The sequence below is a fragment of the Carya illinoinensis genome, chromosome 7 (assembly GCF_018687715.1).
Source record: "Carya illinoinensis cultivar Pawnee chromosome 7, C.illinoinensisPawnee_v1, whole genome shotgun sequence".
NCBI classification, from domain to species: Eukaryota; Viridiplantae; Streptophyta; class Magnoliopsida; order Fagales; family Juglandaceae; genus Carya; species Carya illinoinensis.
The window spans coordinates 27,702,192-27,723,903 of record NC_056758.1 but is presented as its reverse complement, the minus strand read 5'-3'; the positions used below and the strand labels follow the sequence as shown (position 1 = coordinate 27,723,903).

General features: G+C 36.5%; 2 protein-coding genes across 2 annotated transcripts; both read left to right on the top strand.

Annotated features, from left to right (window-relative positions):
• Positions 1 to 664: 664 nt before the first annotated feature.
• Positions 665 to 3,386, top strand: LOC122316285 (protein FAR1-RELATED SEQUENCE 8-like). Its single transcript, XM_043132816.1, has 6 exons — positions 665 to 751; positions 1,003 to 1,131; positions 1,218 to 1,332; positions 1,452 to 1,634; positions 1,717 to 2,215; positions 2,861 to 3,386. Exons 1-6 carry the CDS (start codon positions 665 to 667, stop codon positions 3,384 to 3,386), a joined length of 1,539 nt encoding a protein of 512 aa, XP_042988750.1.
• Positions 3,387 to 9,788: 6,402 nt separating this feature from the next.
• LOC122315863 (sister-chromatid cohesion protein 3) lies at positions 9,789 to 20,706 on the top strand. The gene is made up of 22 exons (XM_043132119.1): positions 9,789 to 10,082; positions 10,162 to 10,384; positions 11,531 to 11,643; positions 11,886 to 11,978; positions 12,153 to 12,316; positions 12,409 to 12,645; positions 12,734 to 12,878; positions 12,979 to 13,157; positions 13,282 to 13,427; positions 13,514 to 13,641; positions 14,443 to 14,616; positions 15,054 to 15,215; positions 15,307 to 15,507; positions 15,582 to 15,719; positions 15,817 to 16,020; positions 16,138 to 16,282; positions 16,997 to 17,103; positions 17,228 to 17,365; positions 17,899 to 18,164; positions 18,485 to 18,609; positions 18,950 to 19,240; positions 20,229 to 20,706. Exons 1-22 carry the CDS (start codon positions 10,035 to 10,037, stop codon positions 20,240 to 20,242), a joined length of 3,441 nt encoding a protein of 1,146 aa, XP_042988053.1. The 5' UTR covers positions 9,789 to 10,034; the 3' UTR covers positions 20,243 to 20,706.
• The last annotated feature ends 1,006 nt before the right edge of the window (positions 20,707 to 21,712 follow it).

The window sequence follows — 21,712 nt, the reverse complement described above, 5'->3', positions numbered from 1 at the left end:
TGGTGGCATGTCGCAATGGTCATTTAAGTAGTTAGTTTAAGAAGGTCCGTTAGCATGAGTTGTATATATGTGTATATATAAACCTATAAGAATTTGATATGGAAAAATTTAATTGTCATTTGTAATAAATTATCTATGATAGTTTATCACAAATTCTTCATGATGCTTAGTTGATGGGCATTTGGTGGAAATGTAGTTTTTCAGGTTTAATATGTATTTGCAAATATATTTAGTTGAATGTTGTTGTAATATATTGTGTATTAGAAAGAAATATATATTAATATATTTTCTGCAATATATAATATTATATATATTATTATTTTGCTACATGATTGATGTGCATGCTTGAGGTACCAGAATTCTTTTTTTGGGTATAGGCATGTCATTTAATTCATCAACTTTCTTAGATATACATGTAATTAAGTTATGTTTTAGGAACATTTGATAAAGCATACTAGCATTTTTCTTCCGGCTTTACACAATTAAAACTTAGTTATTTTTTTTTAATATCTCTTAAAATAATTACAACCAAGGAGGGAGGATTGATTCCAATTTACTTAACAGAGAACACGTCGCCAGCTTTGAAAAGAATTGTAATTACTTTATTGCCTTTGAATAAAATTATAGTGAAGAAATTTTTTTAATTTTCTAATGCTTTGTTTAGATGGAGAAAGGGAAGGACCATGCATATCCTATAACACGTTCTACAGCAGATTCAACAACAAATCCATCCACAAATCCTCCCTCCCAGGTACTCATTGAGCAAATTATCTTAAATTCCTGAAAGTGACTTTATCATGACTGGTTTTGTTCCACAGATGATAGCAATACCATTCTATCCACTGGGATTGACGTCTCCAACTGCAAATCCATCAACCAATCTACCAACCTAGGTGACATCTCAATTAAACCAAGAGACGATGTATTTATGTACTAATATTAAACCTTTAGAACCAAATGACGTGAGCTATATTAATACATATTTTTTTTCATAATCTGTAGGTGATACCAATACCATGTTACCCGGATTTTTCAAACTTTATGCATGGTTGCCATCCACCAATGCCAAATGCGTGGTTACGCCCATTTTTCGAGCGTCTTGAAGTCAGTGCATCTACACAAACTAGTCAGGTGATAAATTCACCCAAGCAGATTTTGCACTTATTTTTAACCATGTATGAAATTGATTTATTTCATTTTGTGGGTGTAAACTGCAGGGAAATCCGTTGCCCCCATGCGACTCGAATCTTAACCCTTCGAGTGGTTTACACTCTGCAAGTTCAAGCCATGTTGATGAAACCCAAGATCCCACACCTGAGTCTACTGGAAAAAGTATGGATACTGTTGATGGGGGAGTGATGATCTGTCTAGGGCACATGATAATGTGCCCTAAACTAAGGGGGCCGATATTGTTGATGAGCTGAAATTGGGAATGGTGTTTAAATCTGAAGAGGACTTATTGTCTTATTATAAAAGATATGGGCAACAATGCGGTTTTGGTGTAATGACCCAGAGGAGCCATAGGTTTGAGGATGGGAGCCTGAGCTATGTCACACTAGGTTGTGCTAGGGGTGGGAAGGCACAGAACCGTACATCAAATGTTGCCAGGTCACGTCCGACATCAAAGACAGACTGTAAGGCAAGAATAAATGTGACGTTAGAAAGATGTGTGTTAAAGGTGAACAATGTAGATAATTCCCATAATCACGGCTTAAGTCCACAAAAGTCGAGATTTTTTCGCTGCAATAGAAGTGAGCGAGTCCGTTAAGAGAGTGTTAGACATAAATGATCAAGTTGAGATAAGAATGAACAAGAGTTTTGCCTCTCTTGTGCAAGAAGCGGGTGTGTTTGAGAACTTGTCATTCAATGAAAAGAACTGTCGGAATTATATTGACAAGGCATGCCACCTTCGACTTGGGAAAGGTGGTGCTGGAGCCATCCGTGAGTATTTTGCGCGGATGCAATACAAAAATGACGGATTTTTTTCATTAATAGATATGGATGATGACGGACGGTTGAGGAATGTATTTAGGGCGGATGCACGAAGTAGGGCAGCCTACAAATATTTTGGTGATGTTGTGACCTTCGACACGACCTATTTGACAAACAGATATGAGATGTCGTTTGCACCGTTTATGGGTGTAAACCACCATGGACAGTCGATATTGTTGGGCGCAGGATTAATTTCTAGTGAGGATACAGAAACGTTTACATGGTTATTTTAGACCTGTTGTAATTGTATGGACGGTGAAGCTCCCAAGGCTATTATCACAAACCATGATAGAGCCATGAAAAATGCAATAAGCCTTGTCTTTCCAAACAGTTGACACAGATTTTGCTTATGGCACATTTTGAAAAAGTTGCCTGAGAAGTTAAGTTCACATGGTGAATTCAAAACTGGGTTGAAAACTGGGTTGTTAAATTGTGTGGATGACTCTCACACAGTTGAGGAGTTTGAGGGGTCTTGGGAAGTGTTAATTACGAAGTACAACTTACAGGATAATGCTTGGTTGAAAAGTTTATATGCTGAGCGTACGTATTGAGCACCGGTATTCATGAAAGATGTTTTCTGGGCTGGAATGAGTACAACCCAAAGAAGCGAGAGTATGAATGCTTTTTTCGACGGGTATGTTCATGCTAAGACAAACTTAAAAGAGTTTGTCGATCAGTTCGATAATGCATTGAGGAAGAAGATTGAGAATGAAAGTGCGGTGGACTTCCAGTCATTCAATGTTACAATTCCCGTCGTCTCCCCCTCTCCACTTGAGAAGATTTTTCAAGACATATACACTTGCAATAAATTTAGAGAAGTTAAAAAAGAAGTAATAGGGATGCTTGCAACTCTTCCAACTCTACACAGGAAAGATGGTGTAATTGCAACATACAATGTAGAAGATGAAGTGAATGTTGATAATTTCATCAAGGAGGTTACCCACATGGTGTACTTTAATGAGGCTGAATGTGAGGTGAAGTGTTCATGTGCCTTGTTTGAGATGAGAGGGGTATTGAGTAGGCATGTATTGGGCATTATGAGAGTTAACAAAGTTCGCTCGGTGCCAGAAAAGTACATACTAGATCAATGGCGGAAAGACATAAAGAGAACGTACACGCTTATACGAAATAGTTATGATGGGGTTGATGAGAGGCCTGAAGTATGCAGATATTCACGTATCATCAAGAAATGCAACGAAGTAGCCACAAATGCATCTCCATGTGATGAGCACACTGAGGATATGCTAGCTAAGTTAGATGCAATGAACTTAGGCTACCGCACGAACAAGTCGCCATCAAAGGTGAATGTTACAACAACTGCCGTGCCCACCACAACTGCCACTTCTAAGAATGTACTAAGTCCCCATGTAGTGAGAGTAGGGGTGTACAAATAACCCGTATAACCGACCCGGTCGATTTAACCGATCCGACCCGTCCAAAAAAACCCGAACCGTTTCATTTTTATTCGGAAGTGGAAATAGCCGTACCCGTTTTTGATGTAAACGGAATTACCCGATACCCGTTGGAGCCGTTTCTCTTTATTTCTCTCGCTTTCTGCCTTTTCCCTCTTGTGAGGCTTTGTTCCTCTACCTTGCTTCGACGAGGGTCCATGGAGACCGAAGAAGAAATTGCCATAGCCTACGAAGAAGTCTACGGCCCCGCTTACAGTTCTGATCCATCATCATCAGAATGAACTCGGAGCCCAAACATCAACTTTCCCAGCTCCTCAGCCCCGTCTGATATTAAATCCTCCATCTTAAGCAATACCCAGATCTAGATTCGGGCTCATTTTCGTGGGTCGGTGCCTATTTGTTGAATCTACTTTGGTTGAGTTCGGTTTTTATATTATGTTTTCAGTTTATGTTTGTTTACTTGCGTTTGGATAGCGGGAAAATAAACACCTATGTCAGGAAATATGTGTTTGGTTGCTGAGAAATTACGGCATGCGTGAAAGTTTTTATGTATAATCCGATTACTTCAATGGCTGAATTAAATGACTTCGATTTGGGATTCCGATCTGAAAATATTATTCCATATTTTCGAAACAGAACAAGGAGAAATTTGAAGGTGGGTTTTTGGGTGCTTTTGGGTCTTCTTTACTGCTTGCGATTTGGGTGTTTTCAACCATTTTTTTGTCAGGTCAAAATCGGTTTTGGATTAGAATGGAGTTGATTTGGAGGTGGCGGTTAAAACAGAGCAAGTAAAAATGAGGGGTTTTGAGTTTTCTTGAAGGTACGAAGCTATATCCGGAACTTCCCTATTATATGTGTTTGGTTGCTGAGAAACTACAGCATGCGTGAAAGTTTTTCTGTATAATCTGATTTTACTTCAATGGCTGGATTATATATGTGTTTGGTTGCTGAGAAATTACAGCATCGGAAGTCATCTTTTCTTCATTTTTTTTTTTTAATTTCTGAAAAAAAGATTAAATCGGAAAACCCGAAAAAAAAAACGGGTCGGTTAATCGGGTAACGGAATACGGTTCGAGAATACCAAATTCGGCAGTGGAAGATTCCGGGTCGGGTCGGAACCGTTACGTTTCGGGGCGGGTCGGGGCGGGTGAACAGCCCTAGGTGAGAGGAAAAGGCAGACCGCCTTCTTTCAGGAAAAAATCCATGATTGAACATATGAAACCCACGACAAAGAAGGTTACTCAGAAAGGAAAACGTAAACAGGTTAACTCAATTAACCATGTCAGAATTTCCAGATTTGCATGCTTCAAGAATGTGTGTTTTACTTTTATTATGCCTTTATGACTTAATAGAAATTGGTTTTTATTTTTGTCCTTTGTATCCGCATGGAGTAGAAGGCGGAGTTGTGGGAACTAGAAGGAATTTATTTGGTTCCACAGTTGTTGGGACAGAACAAAGTGTCACATTTCAGGTTACATTTGGGTTTTTAATGCTAGGGAAGATTTCTCTTGATTAAACTTTACTTCTTACTAATATTTTGCATGCTGTATTATTAGCCTCCTCAAAACACTACCGAAGTGTTGGATTTTAGTGTCACCGAGCTAGACTTTGCGGTGAATGAGACGCAAGAAAGTGTAAGATGATTCAGTTTAATTTTTGTCATCTCAAACTAAATGTAGGCATGTTTGTTTAGTTGAATTCTTTTTTTGGAGGATGTTCGTTTGAATTTTAACTGTTATATTATACGTGTGACAGATGCAACTTAATTCGGATGGAACCCAGCTTGATCATGAAGGAAGTATGGCAATTTTGCATTTACTATCATACATAGAATGTTTAATCATGATGCTCAAGATATCTACTTGTGGAAAAAATACACTTGCATGTTTGGTGGAGTATGAGTACATGCATTATATATATATAAGCCGCATGTGAAGGAAGTGTTATTTTGTGGATTTTCAGCTAGCTTGTGGGAAAAAAGAATTATCTTCGTATACACATATTTTGCACTAACTTTTGTAGGCATAGAATGTTTAATACAATCATATATATATATATATATAAGGCTATGATTTCTGGGCACATGATACTTTGATGTCATTTTTTGCTTTAAAGATCTTAATTTATGATATATATTGGATATTGATTGAGCATATCCACTTGTATTGGGTGCTTTGCTTTCCAGTTTGAGAATGTTGATGATTGGGAAGTATTTTGTGCAAAGCCATGGAAGATTAATAGGAATAATGATGGGGAGTCGAGCTGAGCCAAATCCAACTTTTAAATTAATATTTTTTGATGGGTGGATATATTGTTTTTGTAATCATTTGTATTGACTTATGGACTTAAGTTTTTGTAATTAGGCATTTGATGGATGGAGAAGTTGTAATTATTTTTTGTTGGGTACATAGCTATGTAATTATTTATCATAGGGTGGACTTTTGTTGTAAATACTTTTTTGAGAACTTAAGAGCTTATTGTCGATCAGGGGTTCATGTAATTGATGGATACTTCCAACTCTATCCCATGTGAATGACGTTATTTTTCTGCATAATTTGGAAGGAGATTAGGGGTTGATTTGGAAGGGAGAGAGTGTATTTCAGATTTACTGTATATATATATATATTTGTTGTGGATGATTCACAGGTTGGTAAATAGGGATGATTTAGTCTAATCCCGATTCACATAACGACGTCAAAATCTGGAACCGAGCTTCAACTGTTTGTTTTATGGGTTGCTTTTGAAAGTATAAAGGCTTCATTCAATGTTGGGGTATAGATGGGGTCAGCACTTTCCTGTACTTCCTGCCGAGTAAAACAAACACTTATGAATTATCTTCAATCATAATGTACTGCAAGTAGCTTTTGCTTATATACATCATGAGTTACGTAAAGTGGCAACCATCCATGCCACTTAATTTGTATGTAGCTCAGTGAGTGAGTGTCTCCGTGTGTGCAAGTATATATTTCTCTTTTCACCAAAAATCGTCATCCGCTTAATCTGATCAAGAAGTCCTCTTGATCTAAAACCTTCACTAAAATTATGCACGATTGACTTGTTACAAAGTCCTCTTTATTATGCCTCTTTACCAAGTCCCAGACGGAAAAGGCTATCATGCACAAGCTAAATTAAACCTGGAATTAGTCTATTCTCTTAAACTAGTAAGATGTTCGGATTTGCATGGTCCAGCTGAATCGTAAATAAAAAAGGCTATCATGCAGAAACTACAGTTCAAGCACCTTCCAAACTGTCCAAATTTATACAAAAAACTTCCAGATTTCTACTAGTAAGTTGCCAGACCTGTAGGCATGTATACACCCAAATTTCCACATAAAAATTACAAATACCAACATAAAAGAGTTGTCCCAAAAGTTCCAAACTACTGAACTTGCACTAACAAATTTATACAAAGTACAACTAAATGCCTATTAATACTCAATGCGATCGTATAAAGTACAAGTAAAGTAAAATAGAAACTGCCCAATATATACGAATATGTGTGCGTTGACGCCGGACTTCCACCTCCCGCTTGATAATTTCGCCATCTCTTAGGCGAACCTCTTCCATCCAATGTCGAACCTCTTCCATCATTGTTCGAACCTCTTCCTCTCTTCTTCGAAAAAGTTGCAATAATAGACGAACCTCTTCATGTGTTTTATGCAACTCTTCATGTGTTTTCTGGAGCTCTTCCTTCTTCATCAAAATCTCAATGAATACTTTCATAAGGTCATTCTCTATTTCCTTACCACTATCTGCCCATATAAAAAAGTTGCAATGTGGTAATCCCTGTATAAACAAACAAACAAACAAACATATATGAGAATGTGAAGGATGGTGTAGTCAATCTGAAATTGGTACTGGATAAGTATACAATAATTAATTTTTGTACCTTGGTATTGTATTTTGAACACCCAAAGAATGATCAGCCCAGATTTCTTGGCATGTTCGATGTTCTAAGTGAAGCAGGTGTTCCACAATTGCAAATTGAGTTGATTCTCAAAGTATGATTAACAATAGAAGATGAAGAAACTGACGATGATACCTTATCTCCCTCAGATAACATGTTCCCAATCAACGATGGAATATGTTGTTGCTAAAAAATATTAGTGTTTTTCATTCATTGTTTGCTGTTGGGGTTTACAAGTTTTTTTTTTTTTTTTTTTTAAAAAGAAGAGAGTTTAATCAGAAAAAACATTAGATGGTTTAATCCTTAAAAAGATTATATTATTTTAATCCACCCGAAGGGGAGCTGAGTTTAATCCTAAAAAATCAAGTGCAAAAGGAGTTACACATATTGTGCTTCACATTGGGTTGAAGTGAAGTGTAAAGGTGTGTTTAATGCTTTAGCAAAGTGTACTTTGTTACATTAACAGATATCAATAGGAACTCCACATACTAGGAGATAAAAATAAAAAAGTTGGTTCATCTACCATGATGGTATCCACATCCAAGCGCACACATACTTTGCAAAAGTAACTTGTAAAAATGAAAACTTAAGTTCACTTCACATACTGCTATATGCAGAAAGTATGGAACTCTAAACATAAATAAACTAGTTCATCTACTAAGATGGTGTCCACATCCCAGCGCGCACATACTTTACAAAAAGTAACTTGTAAAGTCGGGATTTGTGAAGATAATTGTATACATATCAAGAAATAATGCTATATATGTTTAGGAAGTGCAAATCTCTAACATCAAAGACAGAGTAAAAGTAAACAAGCTAAATTAAAAAAGTTACAAAAAAATCACATTCTAAAACTACACAGATTATTTCTAAAAATGCAAGAAGTGGCAATCTAAGCTACAATATTGCAAAAACATAAAATGAAGAATGAAGATATTGGTGGGCGTATAGATTATTGATGTCACGACATATTAAAAAGATTGAAGGGCCAAACTCATGGGACCATCAAAGGTGAAAGTTTATAACATAACCGTATGGCCTCAAGCCTTGTTTTCAAATGGATTCAGAAAAAACAGAGCAACTCGAGCTGGATATTGGAAATCAGACTTACTTTTTGTTGCTTTCAATTCACAAGACTAAAAACAAATCCAAACAAATCCAAATCCATGGGTATCCTTAAAACCAGATTAGGGGCTTCTAACAATTCCTCAAATCCAAATAAAATTAAAAAAAGAGTGGCCTATTACAATCCAACACCATGTACAGATCGAGATTATCTACTAAAAATGATGTTAATTTTCTCACAGCAAATATAAATAACATATTGGAACAGATTTGGGGCTTCTAACAAGGAACACACAGAAAACCCAAAAAGAAAAAAACCTTAAGCCGAGTCCAACAGCATGTACAAATCGAGAAAATGTATTACAAATCATGTTCATTTTCTCACAGCCAACCTAAATAACATCTTCGAACAGATTAGGGGCTTCTAACAAGGAAAAAACAGAAAACCCAAAAAAATATAACCCTTCGCCAAGTCCAACAGCATGTACAGATCGATAAAATGTATACAAATCATGTTAATTTACTCAAAGCAAACCTAAATAACATCTTCGAACAGATTAGGGGCTTCTAACAAGAAAAACACAGAAAACCCCAAAAAAATAAAACCCTAGGGCAAGTCCAACAGAAAACCCTAGGCCAAGTACAGATCGATTAAGCAAAACAACAATATATATCCTATGTTAACGATCGAAGATCGATTACGCAGGAGAGAGAGAGAGAGAGAGAGAGAGAGAGAGAGAGAGAGAGAGAGAGAGAGAGAGAGAGAGAGAGAGAGAGAGAGAGAGAGAGAGAGAGAGAGAGAGACCTATTATGATTTATTTATTCCCGAACTGCACAGATCTGCGCCATCCCAACTTATTGCAGGGAAATCCGAACGAAAGGAGAAGTGATGGGGAGGATTTTTGACCTTTGCTCCCACGATGATGAGTCCTAACAATGAGAGGAGAAGTGATAAATCAGGAAAAGTGGAAAACGGTGCTCACAGCCGGATGAGAGTTGACAGGTGAGAGAAGAAGTGATAAGCTCAAAAGGTGGGAAAAGTGCAGAATGAAAGGAGGGCTCCCCGAGACGTCAAATTCATCTTCCCGCTTTCGAAAAACGCACCGTTTCATTAATGTCCACGTCAGCCTGGTGTGCGAATCTATCCGCAAGTGGCCTGCAACAAGAGTTTTCCATATTTTATATGATATTAAAAATTAATTTATATATATTTAGTCAAAATTCAAGTATCGAAATTAGAACGAATTTAACCAATTTTAAAAATATAGAAACCGATCTAAAACGGACCAATTCAAAATCAAGCCAATTAATCCGAACCGATTCTCCAATTTCTCGGATTATTATCAACCATTGGGCTGCAATGACAAGAACCAGTGAAATGAAAAAAAAAAAGTAAAGTCGTTAAAATGAATATTAAAATTACGAACATTGAATTGCGACCCGACGACGGAGAGAAGCATTTCTCTAGTTAAAATCTGGCCATGGATCCCTAGCTTTTTCATTGGCGGGAGATTTCCCCATTCCTCTCTCTCTCTCTCTCTCTCTCTCTCTGTGCTAAATTTCACCCTTGTCCCTCAACCCCAACCTCTCCGTGCGTGCGTGCGTGTGTGTGTAGATTTCTAGGGTTAATCTTCTAGCCACAAACACTTGAAAAGGTCATGGAGGAGGACCCTGCTCCACCATCCGAAACCTCTACTCGCCGCTCCGTGAGTTTCATTACCATTTCTCTCTCTCGCTCTTCTCTCTCATTCTGCAATTTGATCTAATTGTTTTTTGAGTAAGCAGAAAAGGACTAGGGCTCAGGCTCAAACTACTGAGAACCGACCCAGTAAGGCAAATGGTACTGGTGCCGAGAACCGTGACCGGGCCAGCGAAGCAAGTGACCAGGTGGAAAGAGAGAGTTCTCCCGAAGATGATTTCGAGGACGCTCCTCATAAGACTAAGCGTAATCGTGCCTCCGATGGAACTTCGGCCTTGGCTCTCAAATCCACCGACCAGAGCTTAATTGGTAATACATGGACATAATTTACAATTTTGAGAGTTTAGAGATATTTTTATACTCATAGCTTTGATACATGGATAATGCTTCAAAAGATGTACCATTAGGGTTGCAAACGTTTATTTATTTATTTATTGATCGGTAGGTTGCTAACGTTTATATAGAATCAATCTCTTCAGTTATGACAATTTTATTTTTGGCCCCTCTTCAATGGGAGCTTCCAGTGTACGTTTTTTCCCTACTCTTCCAGTGTACAATTAAATTTACTTCTTACGACTACGTGTGACCTTCAGTGGGAACTAAGTTGAATTGCTATGCTAGCACTGGTCTTCATTACTGCTAAGTTGAAAATAACTTATCCTGCCAGTGGTTTTACTGTGTTGGTTCACGAAGGGGTGCGTCCATGACTGCAGAAGATCATTGAAGTGGAGTAGCTTGGATTTATTTTCTGCAAGTACTGTGGCTCTTCGTTATTAGGGTCATCGGCTAGTGAGTCCCGGTTAAGCTGGTTCTCTGGGTAGGGAGCTTTGGGTACTATCTACCTTTCAGGCTTTATTTTTGCATGAACTGACCGCTCTCAAGACTTGGACCCACATGCCTCTGCCTGGCAACATAAGATTCTTTTTAGATATAGTAAGTTTATGATAAGTACGCCTATGACCCTTGGGCCAAATGGCACCACCCTGGTCCTTATAGTTTATGCGAAGTACAGGGAAGAACTTCTAATTAGAAGCATGATTCTACAGGATTATAATGTTAATTGTGCTAAAACGATTTCGATACATGCAAATCATAAAATCCCCAGAGGCCCCTCTTTGTTGATCATTAAATATTTGAAACCTATCGTGATGGCAGCACAACTTTGCTCTGATTGTTCCCCATGCATTAAACTATTTAATGTGTTGTATCAAAACTACATACCGTAAGGATCCTACCTCATCTTGTTTTAACTGATGTGGGCTTCAACTTTCAGAGTTGTCTTCATAGAGTCACCTCTTGTATGTATTGCTATCATATTCTTTCTAAAATTTATTTAAGTTCCTGATTATTATATTAGTGTCCATTATATGTTTAGTGAGCGGTAATCTTTGCTTGTTTGGGACCCAGGTTATGCATATTGACAAGTTGAGTTGATTTTGGCGGTTGTTTATGCAGAGGTCATCAAAGGTAATGGCAAACTTATTCCTCAAGTGGTAAAGCATTGGGTTGAGCGATATGAAAAGGATCCAAAACCTGCAATGGTTGAACTCCTGATGATGCTGTTTGAGGTATCTGGAAGCTTTCTTTAAGCAACTCTATGATCAAGACGAGAAATATTGAAGTGATAGAATTTTTAAATGCTATATGACTCAGGCTCTGAAATAATATTTTTAGAGAAATTTAAAACAGTGAACTGTGTTGGAATTTTCTAATTCATTAGGACACGTCTCTAATTAATCAGAGCATTAAACCTTATTGACTTGACTAACATATTTTGGTCTTGCAACTCGTGAAATTTATACTTTTTCAGGCATGTGGAGCTAAGTACCATATCAAGGGAGAGTACTTGGATGAGACAGATGTCGATGATGTTGTGGTTGCTCTTGTCAATCTTGCTAGAAGGGTATCCTAACCTTACCATATTATTTCTATTTCTTGTTTTGTTTTTATACTCTTCCATTTATTTATATCTTTGAAGAATTTTTTTACTAGAATCTAATGTGATAATCAAATGATTAACATTCATGTATCAAGATCTTTTTCCCATAGTTTTAGCTTGACTGCTCTGGAATCTTAGGGAGAAGTTGAAGATTATCAAAATTCGAAAAGGAAGGAGTATAAGAACTTTAAAGACAATCTTGAATTATTCTGGGACAATTTGATTCGTGAGAGTCAACATGGGCCATTATTTGATCAGGTTTTGTTTGACAAGTGCATGGACTATATAATCGCACTATCTTGGTTAGTTCTCAGCGATTTTATGGTTTTATTTTAAATGCTAAAATTTCCAAGTAGCTTACTCTAATGTTTTCCTGGCTTTTATTTCCATACAGCACTCCTCCAAGAGTCTACCGTCAAGTTGCTTCTTTGATGGGGCTCCAACTTGTCACATCCTTCATAACTGTGGCTAAAATGCTTGGTTCACAACGTGAAACCACTCGTAGACAGTTGGATGCTGAAAAGAAGAAACGGAATGAGGGGCCTCGTGTGGAGTCTCTAAATAAAAGGTTATCAATGACTCATGAAAACATAACAGTGTTAGAGGAGATGATGCGCAAAATATTCACTGGGTAGGATCAGAATCAATGAAATGTATTTATCTGCAGTAGTGCAGGTATTCTTAAAGTCTTCCTAACTTGTTTGACTTTCTTTTGCAAGGTTATTTGTTCATCGTTACCGAGACATTGACCCAAACATTCGAACATCATGCATACAGTCACTCGGGGCATGGATTTTGTCATACCCTTCACTGTTCTTGCAGGATTTGTACTTAAAGTATCTAGGGTGGACGCTGAATGATAAAGTAAGTTAAAAGTTGTAAATTAATTACAATATAATATTTGATTCTCCTGGTAAGCTAGAGAAATATTATCTTGCTCATTTTTATCTGCTTTAATCTGAAGAATGCTGGGGTGAGAAAAGCTTCTGTCCTTGCATTGCAAAATCTTTATGAGGCGGATGATAATGTGCCGACTCTTAGTCTATTCACTGAAAGATTTTCTAATCGGATGATTGAGCTTGCTGACGACATTGATGTTTCTGTGGCTGTTTGTGCCATAGGACTTGTAAAACAACTACTAAGGTGATACTTTGTGATCAACCTTTTGAAAAATTCAGTGTTAACAATAAACAATAAATCATCTTTTCCCCTTGGTGACTGTTTATGCAAAAAATATGCACTGAGAATTGGCTGCTATCTGTTGCAGACATCAACTTATACCAGATGATGACTTGGGTCCTCTATATGATTTACTGATTGATGATCCACCAGAAATCAGGCAGGCCATAGGAGCATTAGTTTATGATCATCTGATTTCTCAAAAGTTTAGTACTTCCCAGGCTGATTCAAAAGGTTTTAGTTTTTCTTGATTCTCTAGTTTCATGTGTATGCTATGATTCTATCAACTATCTTTATGATGACTACTATTTTCATTCTAGGCGATGATAGCAGTTCTTCAGAGGTCCATCTAGGCAGAATGCTGCAAATTCTGAGAGAATTTTCAACAGATCCAATTTTAAGCATTTATGTCATTGATGATGTTTGGGAGTATATGAAGGCTATGAAGGTATGTTTTTATGACTCATATTGTAGGCTATGGGTGGGCTGGGTGGGAGAGTGATTTGCAAACCTGACTGGGTCAGGATTTGCTGACTTTACTTGACATGCAGTTGGGTAGGCATTGATATTTCTATTTTGGCATGCCTGTACTTTGATCTCAAACTTCAGTTGCATTAAAAATTTATTGCAAGTTTAGAACCAAGCTTCTTTTTGTGAGCATGCAACCATGCAACCATGCAACAAGGACGACATTGAATTAATGCAGTTTTACGTCCCAAATTTGAAGTTGCTCTAACGGATTTCATTTATATTTTCTTCTGCTTCGTTGTTATTTCGAAAACAAAATTCTCTTTTATGCTGTAACTTTATATTTTTTTTCTAAGCAACTTTATATTGGTTAATTTCATGTATACCTGGTTGAGTAATTTCAAATTTAATTTGTACATTATATTTGAAGCATTAGGGATCACAATGTATGTAGGATCTGCTGGAAGTTATAGCTGAACCAACTTGTCCAACTGGGTGCAGAGCCACTTGGGTTGGTCAACTTTTATTTTCAGAGGGTTATGATTTTGGTCACCGTGTTAAACTTGTGGCAGTTGGGGTTGGGTCACCTTTAAGCTGGGCGTTACTTTCTATGTTGGCATTTCTATTCAACAAGTTTCTGGAGTGGAACTTAGAGAAGATACTGTTGTGGTGCAGTATATAATAAATTAGATTAGATTTATAATGAAATGTTCTAATGGTATTAACTTTCTCTTGAATTTTTTGGGTCGCTTTATAATGTTAGTTGATTTTTCACTTGCAGGATTGGAAGTGTATTATCTCCATGCTCTTGGATGAGAATCCGTTGATTGAGCTTACTGATGAGGATGCAACAAACTTGGTTCGGCTTCTTTGTGCGTCTGTCAAAAAGGCTGTTGGAGAGAGAATTGTTCCGGCTACTGATAATCGGAAGCAACATTACCCTAAAGCTCAAAAAGTATGTAATTTCTCATACATTTCGTTCCTGTTTTGCTCAAATACCTTTTTATACCTTTTTCATATTGCCAGCTCTAAATATGTTTTGTGCACTATAGTAGAATCCACTATCCAGCTTGTTTTGTATCAAAATATCCATTTTTTGTATAATCAGGTGTTATTAAGAAAGTAATTTGGTTTTGATACATGATTATGGCAAGCAAATTTGTGTTTTTGGGCTTAATCTCTAGAGGTGGGTCTTCCTGGGTGAAGTTCCATGGCAGTAAAAATATAACTAAATAAACTGGTTTTCTTTTGGAAATTCAGTTTGTACAGTTTATCATGGACACCTTATATATATAGGAACTGGTTTTCTTTTGGAAATTCAGTTTGTACAGTTTATCATGGACACCTTATATATAGGACACCGTTCTGAATTTATTCTGTTCCAATTGTCAGGAAATATTTGAAAACAACAGACGGGATATTACTGTTGCCATGGTGAAGAACTATCCATTGCTCTTACGTAAATTCATGGCAGACAGAGCAAAAATGCCATCACTAGTTGAGATTATTTTGCAAATGAATCTTGAGCTTTATTCCTTAAAGAGACAGGAGCAGGTGGGCCACAGAATTTTTTGTTCCTGTCAATTTGTTTGATATTTGTACAACTTAAAATTCAAAGCAAAAGCTTACAGGCTTTGCCTTTCAGAATTTTAAAAACGTCCTTCAGCTTATGAAAGAGGCATTTTTTAAGCATGGTGAGAAGGAGGCACTGAGATCTTGTGTGAGGGCTATTAGCTTTTGCTCCACTGAGAGTCAAGGGGAACTTCAGGATTTTGCTCGTAATCAATTAAAGGAACTGGAGGATGAACTTATTGCTAAACTTAAAGCTGCAATCAAAGAAGTAGCGGTATGCTTCAGCAATAATCATTCTTTTTTCCTTGATTTGTGGTGGGTAAAATGTGATATGTTTCAGCCCTGCAGGATGGTGACGATGAATATTCACTTCTTGTAAATTTGAAAAGGTTGTATGAGCTTCAATTGTCAAGGGCCGTGCCTATTGAGAGCTTATATGACGATATTGTCATGGTTCTCACCAGGTTTAGAAATATGGAAGATGAGGTGTGTCAAGTCTAGCTTGCATAAGAATCAGACATTTGTTTCTCTTACTCACTTTATTACATTTATACATAATCATTTGCTGCTCATACTGGCTCAGGTTGTCAGTTTTCTTCTTCTGAACATGTATTTGCATTTGGCGTGGTGTCTGCACTCCATTGTAAATAGCGAAACTGTCTCTGAAGCATCTTTATCTTCTCTACTATCTAAACGCACAACCTTTTTTGAGCAACTTCAGTACTTTCTCAACACCTTCGCTGAAGGGGAGAAAGTGGGTAAAAATGGAAATCAGCTAGGTTGCAGGGTGAGCATTTTATTGCTTTGATTTTATCAATGTCAGCCACAGCTCAGTTAAAATATTTACAAGGGATTTTTTGGCAAGCCCCAATTTTGGTCTAATTAAATGTATGCTGTGCCCAAGGTTTGTACTATACTTGCCGAAGCATGGTTTTTGTTTAGAAAGACAAATTATTCTTCTACGAAGCTGGAAAGACTAGGATATTGTCCTGAAGCTTCTATTCTTCAAAAGTTCTGGAAACTTTGTGAACAACAGCTCAACATTTCAGGTGACTCAACATTTTTGCTTCCTCTGTTTGCTATTAGTATGGTGCTATGATTGGAATAACTTTGATAGATCACATCAAGATTGAAAGGCTATGGTGTCGCTCATTTTTACATATTTTTTTGGGATTGTTTATTGGTACAATACATTCAAATAGATCTTTTTGGATGGGTTTCATTTTCTTTTTTGATAAGGAATAGATCTAAAAACAATGAAGGTGAGAGTCTTGCATTTTTTGTGAGATTTGAACAATCAATGGCATTACATGTATGGGTCAAAAGTACATCGTTAATTTTATGGAAACACTGAACTTCATCTTTTTGACATTTTTATTTGTCAAGGACTGTCTTAATTTTATCTTAATTTATTGAATAGTTTAAATTTTTATAAAACCATTGATACATGAGAAAATGAGTGATGTCCTATCAATCTCGATAAAGTGGTGCCTTATCATAGTTTATCTCATCCTAATTAAATGCTTATTTGCTGGTTTGTAATTGAATTGAACATTTTGTTAAGTATCATCAGGAATTGTGATACTTCTAGCGTACTGCTTCTTGTTTGTGTTTGGGTTGTAGACTCGACAACAGTTATGGACTTAATAATTTGATCAAAGTTGACACTTAGAAGATATGATTGCCAGCTTTGTTCCCTACTGTACTTATTTGGATTTCCATGTTTAGAAATCTAGATTCTTATTCCTGCACATCTCTTACAGACGAGACAGAAGATGAAGAGGTGAACAAAGAGTATGTCGAGGAGACAAATAGAGATGCAGTCATGATTGCTGCCGCAAAGCTGGTTGCTGGTGATGCAGTTCCTAAGGTGAACATGGCTCTGTTGTGCCTTTTGAGTACGATTATTTGTCACTCTTAGGATAAACCTGTTGACAACTTTTCTCAGCATATATGATATCTATGTGATCCTGAGCTGTCAATTATTAATGCAGGAGTATCTTGGTCCTGAGATTATATCTCATTTCGTTATGCATGGAACGGGTGTGGCAGAAATTGTTAAGCATCTGATCACTGTTCTAAAGAAAAAAGATCATGACCTTTCCAATATATTTCTTGAAGCACTGAAAAGGGTGAGACTAATGACTTTGGGTTGAGGAATTTCATCTAATCTAAGATGCTGACTAATATGTTCTAATGTACAGATGGTCTTAATTTACTTGGTGAATGAAAATGGGACTTTCTTGCATTGTCTTAGCGTGTTGATCCATAAACTAAATGAAATTCATGGAGAAAATACTAAAGGAGATTTAATTTGTGATATGATTTTTCTAATTTTGCCTTTTATCTGATGCTCTCCTCTGAATCTTTAGCTTCAGTATTTTTTATTTTTCAGCTTCAATTTTTATCCATTTTTTATTGTGATTTGAGGCAAGTAATGATCAAAGTTAAAGTGGTGCCACAAGTCCCTCTGGACTTCTTGCTTTGAGATGATGTACAGATAACTTTCTTGGGTGTTAGTTAGGTTAGGGGAAAAATAGTGTTCCTTCCTCTAATTTATGTAGTCTTTACGTGTTTTTAGTTATTTAGATAATATGGAAAGCATCCTATTATGGATCTGCTATTTGAAGTACTTTTGAAAGCATCCTGTTCTGGATTCAAACAGGCCTTCCATCGGTATATGGCGGAACTTTCCTTAAGTGAGGACGAACCCTTGAGTAGCAAGTCTTTTCTCGAATGTAAAGAGCTGGCTACTCGGCTTTCTGGAACATTCATGGGCGCTGCTCGGAATAAGCATAGATCAGACATCCTAAAAATTGTCAAGGAGGGTATTGAATATGCTTTTGTGGATGCTCCGAAGCAGTTGTCATTTTTGGAAGGCGCTGTCCTCCATTTCGTGTCCAAACTTCCCACACCTGATGTGCTCGACATGTAAGCTTAGTTGTTTCTGAGTAATGCTACGCATCATCCTTTTATTCATCGTTCTTATCATCTCATGATGTGGCATTAAATGTTTGAAAAACTATTTGTTATCTTTCACTCATCTACCAATCGTTTGATGTTACATTAAGAGATGTTGAGAGGATGGTAGTTAAAAGGATGACGAATAACATTTTTCTCTTCTCTCTCTCTCTCTCTCTCTCTCTCTCTCTTTTTAAATGTAGGAATCTAATATAATTTCAGATACTTTAATACTTACAGAAAAAAAGTTCCAATATTGCACACTTTAACACTAATTGCTATGCAAACAGTATCAAGGATGTCCAAAAACGTGCAGAGAATGTAAATACAGATGAAGATCCCAGTGGGTGGCGCCCCTACCACACATTTGTTGACAGTTTACGAGAGAAGTATGCAAAGAATGAAGGTTTTCAAGGTACCACTGTAATATACTCTCAATGCTTCCCTCTAGATCTAAAGTGGGTAACTTCTAATTATTGAGCATTTTTTGCTCAATTACTGTTACTTTAAAAAACTTTCCTTTTGCTAAACAATAAGCAATTTTTTTTCGTAGTGGTAAAAAATAAGCATCTCATTAAGTTGTTTTCTTATTTATCATTATTCTTGGTTCTCTCTCTCTCTCTCTCTCTCTCTCTCACATTGCAAAAACTTGTTTATTTTTAAGTTATTAAGTAATCATTTAAACCTATTGATCGTTTTGTATATATCTTTTACCTATGAGAGTTATGAGGGGAGACTAATATATTGATTTGCAGAGGAGAAAGAAGGGGCATCTGTAAGGCGCAGGGGTCGTCCCCCTAAGCGGCGTAATATAGAGGGAAAGAGACTTTTTGATGAGCACAGTTCAAGTGAAGAGGATTCAATTAGTGCATCCGACCGAGAAGATGCTCAAGAGGAAGAGGAAGAGGAAGATGCTCCTTTGATACGTTCGGTTAGGCCATCATCCAAGTTGAGATCATTGAGACTTTCAAAAGACGAAAACAAAGGCCGGACAAGGACTGGAGATTCTGGAAGAGCAAGAGATAATGTAGCTGCATCAACATCAGGTATGAAATGATTTTGTCCTCTGCTGAATATGCTTCTATTTTTTTGTGTTCATTGGCTAAGAAAAAAGTGGTTCGAACTTTGGTGTACATTTTTCACTTTGAGAGGAGGTTTAGCTTTTCTGTTTGCAACTTATGATTCAGTCAGCACACATTCAAGGTGCACTACTGTTAGAGTAGGGTACCGCCTGAGCAAAATGGTAGCCTGGCTAATAATATGTCACCACTGATACGCTTCTTATAAATAAAACTTCTTGTTTACCTATTAAAAAAAAATGTAATCACTGATACCTATTTTATCTGTTAATATTAACCCTGATGTTTATGAGAACTTAGTGCCTCGTATTTTTTTTTTCTTTGATAAGTAATAAAAATCTCATTAAAGAGCTCAAAATGTGCCACACTAAGTACAAAAGTTTCATCATGGTTGGCTAATGATAAAATGGAGTAGCCATCCAACATCATGATATCTTCTCTGCTTGAATAAATTACCTCTGATAAATAGTTAGTCAATTGCAGAATATTGACTTTTCAATTGCAATGGCTTGCCCTTTTAATTAGTTAGCGATTGAAGAATATTGCTTTTTGTGATCCTTCTTTTTCCTGAGTGCTACAAGGAATGTAGTTTACGCTTTTAACTTATCAAAACCAGTTAAAAGCTGTATTGTTTCTGATTTGAGAGATTTTAGTTGATAATTTGTGCTGATCATGTTTTGGGCGGACATTCGAGGACAAAGAGAGATCAAGGGAGGAGCTGAAAGTCTTCTTTTTTAGAACTCTCTGTACTTGGGCTATTGCTGTTAGTTTTAATGGCCAGAATTTACATGAGTTTCTTACTTCTTTTGATCCTACGTAGTGTAGGACATTCTTTGTACTGAACGTGGCATTTTGCCTATTCTTTTGAATATATCTTCTTACTTTTCTCAAAAAAAAATTTGTGCTGATCATGTTTAGTTTTTTCTGTTTGACTATTTGATCTTTTATTGAGCAGGGGCCTCCAGCTAGTGACTAGAACACACTTAGTTTGCAACTTGTTTATACAAGCCATGGCAGCATAGTTCCAAGTAGAAAAGTAAAAAAGGGCTTTGGAGCCTACCATCTGTAACAGTATGCTCTGGCAGACAAAGTAGCTTAAGTAATCTCTAATTAAAGTGTTGATCAAATGCAAAGCCGAGATTTTTGGGAAAGATGGACTACCCCATAATCCCAAGCCTTGAAGCAGCTCTTCTCATTCTCTTTTTTTGTTTTATGTTGTGAACAACAGACGAGGAAAAATGTGTGGAGCAGGTCATGTCCAGTATGTCTATTTTTTTTTAGGATAATCTCGATTCTAGTTAACCGCTTTCGCTCTTCTTTAACACTCTCCATCAGCATTGGCCTAAAACTGGTGTGAAACAATTGAAACATGATTCATGGATGTAGATTCATGTAGCTTAATATGGAAGTATAAGTTGAGTTGGTTTGGTGTACGTTTTGCCTTGTCAATGATGGCTCATACCAGAAACTAGTGACGTAAACGGAACCGCCGACCATAATTCAGTAAACAAAAGAAAAACCTAGTATAACCTGACCCATAATGGAAATACGAATAACCTATATAAAAGTAGTCATGGATGTTGAGTTCAATGGCAAATTACTTGTTAAAATCAGGCTTTTTAAAGATGAGTTTTAAATTGAGTAGTCTTTTAATGATTATGGTGTAGATGTAGGTAGATATGATAATGGAAGAGGAACATCTCATGTTCTGAGGCTGAAATTTAAGAGGATATCACTTGTTTAGGAGGGAAATTTGTAACACCTTAATCCCACACTAGGAATATGAATAACTTATGGAATAGGTAGGGTTAGAAAGGTAGTCATGGGTGCTTTCGTCTCATTGACCACTTAGCCAGTAAACCTTTGTAAGTGATTCTATATTAGAAGCTTCAAATTTGGCAGACGTTAGCAACTCATGTAAATGGAACGTTATTCCATTAAGTATATGATAGCGCTGAAACGACCCATCCTCATTGTAAAGACTAAAAGTCCATTTGTGAAAGCTTCCCATCCACAGCGAAATTACAAAATTTGGCCTTTGATAATATAATAATGGAAAATGTTATTTATACGTGATTACTATATATATTAAAAATTTTACTTACAAGACTTATTTTATCAATTTTCTTTTTAAATTTAAATATTAAATTTTAAATTTCATAATTTTTAGCATATCAATAACCGACACGTTAGTACGTATTGTTATGTAAGTAAAAATTGTAAGAACAAATAGCATTTTTATACTTACAATTTTTTCCCATTTAATAATACAAGCTGACATGTTAGTTATTAATATGCTGAATATTATAAAATTTGAAATTTAAAATTTGAATGTAAAAATTTAAAAAAAAAAAACTGATAAAACGGGTATTTTATTCCGTACGTAAAATTATAAATACTTGTAACATTACTCATAATAAAAATAGTACAAAACATACT

Coding starts and splice junctions, on each gene's coding strand:
- LOC122316285 (XM_043132816.1), top strand. CDS start 665: ATGGAGAAAGGGAAGGACCATGCATATCCTATAACACGTTCTACAGCA. Junction 1,635..1,716: donor TCCGACATCAAAGACAGACT/GTAAGGCAAGAA, acceptor TCACGGCTTAAG/TCCACAAAAGTCGAGATTTT. Junction 2,216..2,860: donor GATACAGAAACGTTTACATG/GTTATTTTAGAC, acceptor AACTCTACACAG/GAAAGATGGTGTAATTGCAA.
- LOC122315863 (XM_043132119.1), top strand. CDS start 10,035: ATGGAGGAGGACCCTGCTCCACCATCCGAAACCTCTACTCGCCGCTCC. Junction 13,158..13,281: donor CTTGTAAAACAACTACTAAG/GTGATACTTTGT, acceptor TATCTGTTGCAG/ACATCAACTTATACCAGATG. Junction 15,720..15,816: donor TTAGAAATATGGAAGATGAG/GTGTGTCAAGTC, acceptor ATACTGGCTCAG/GTTGTCAGTTTTCTTCTTCT.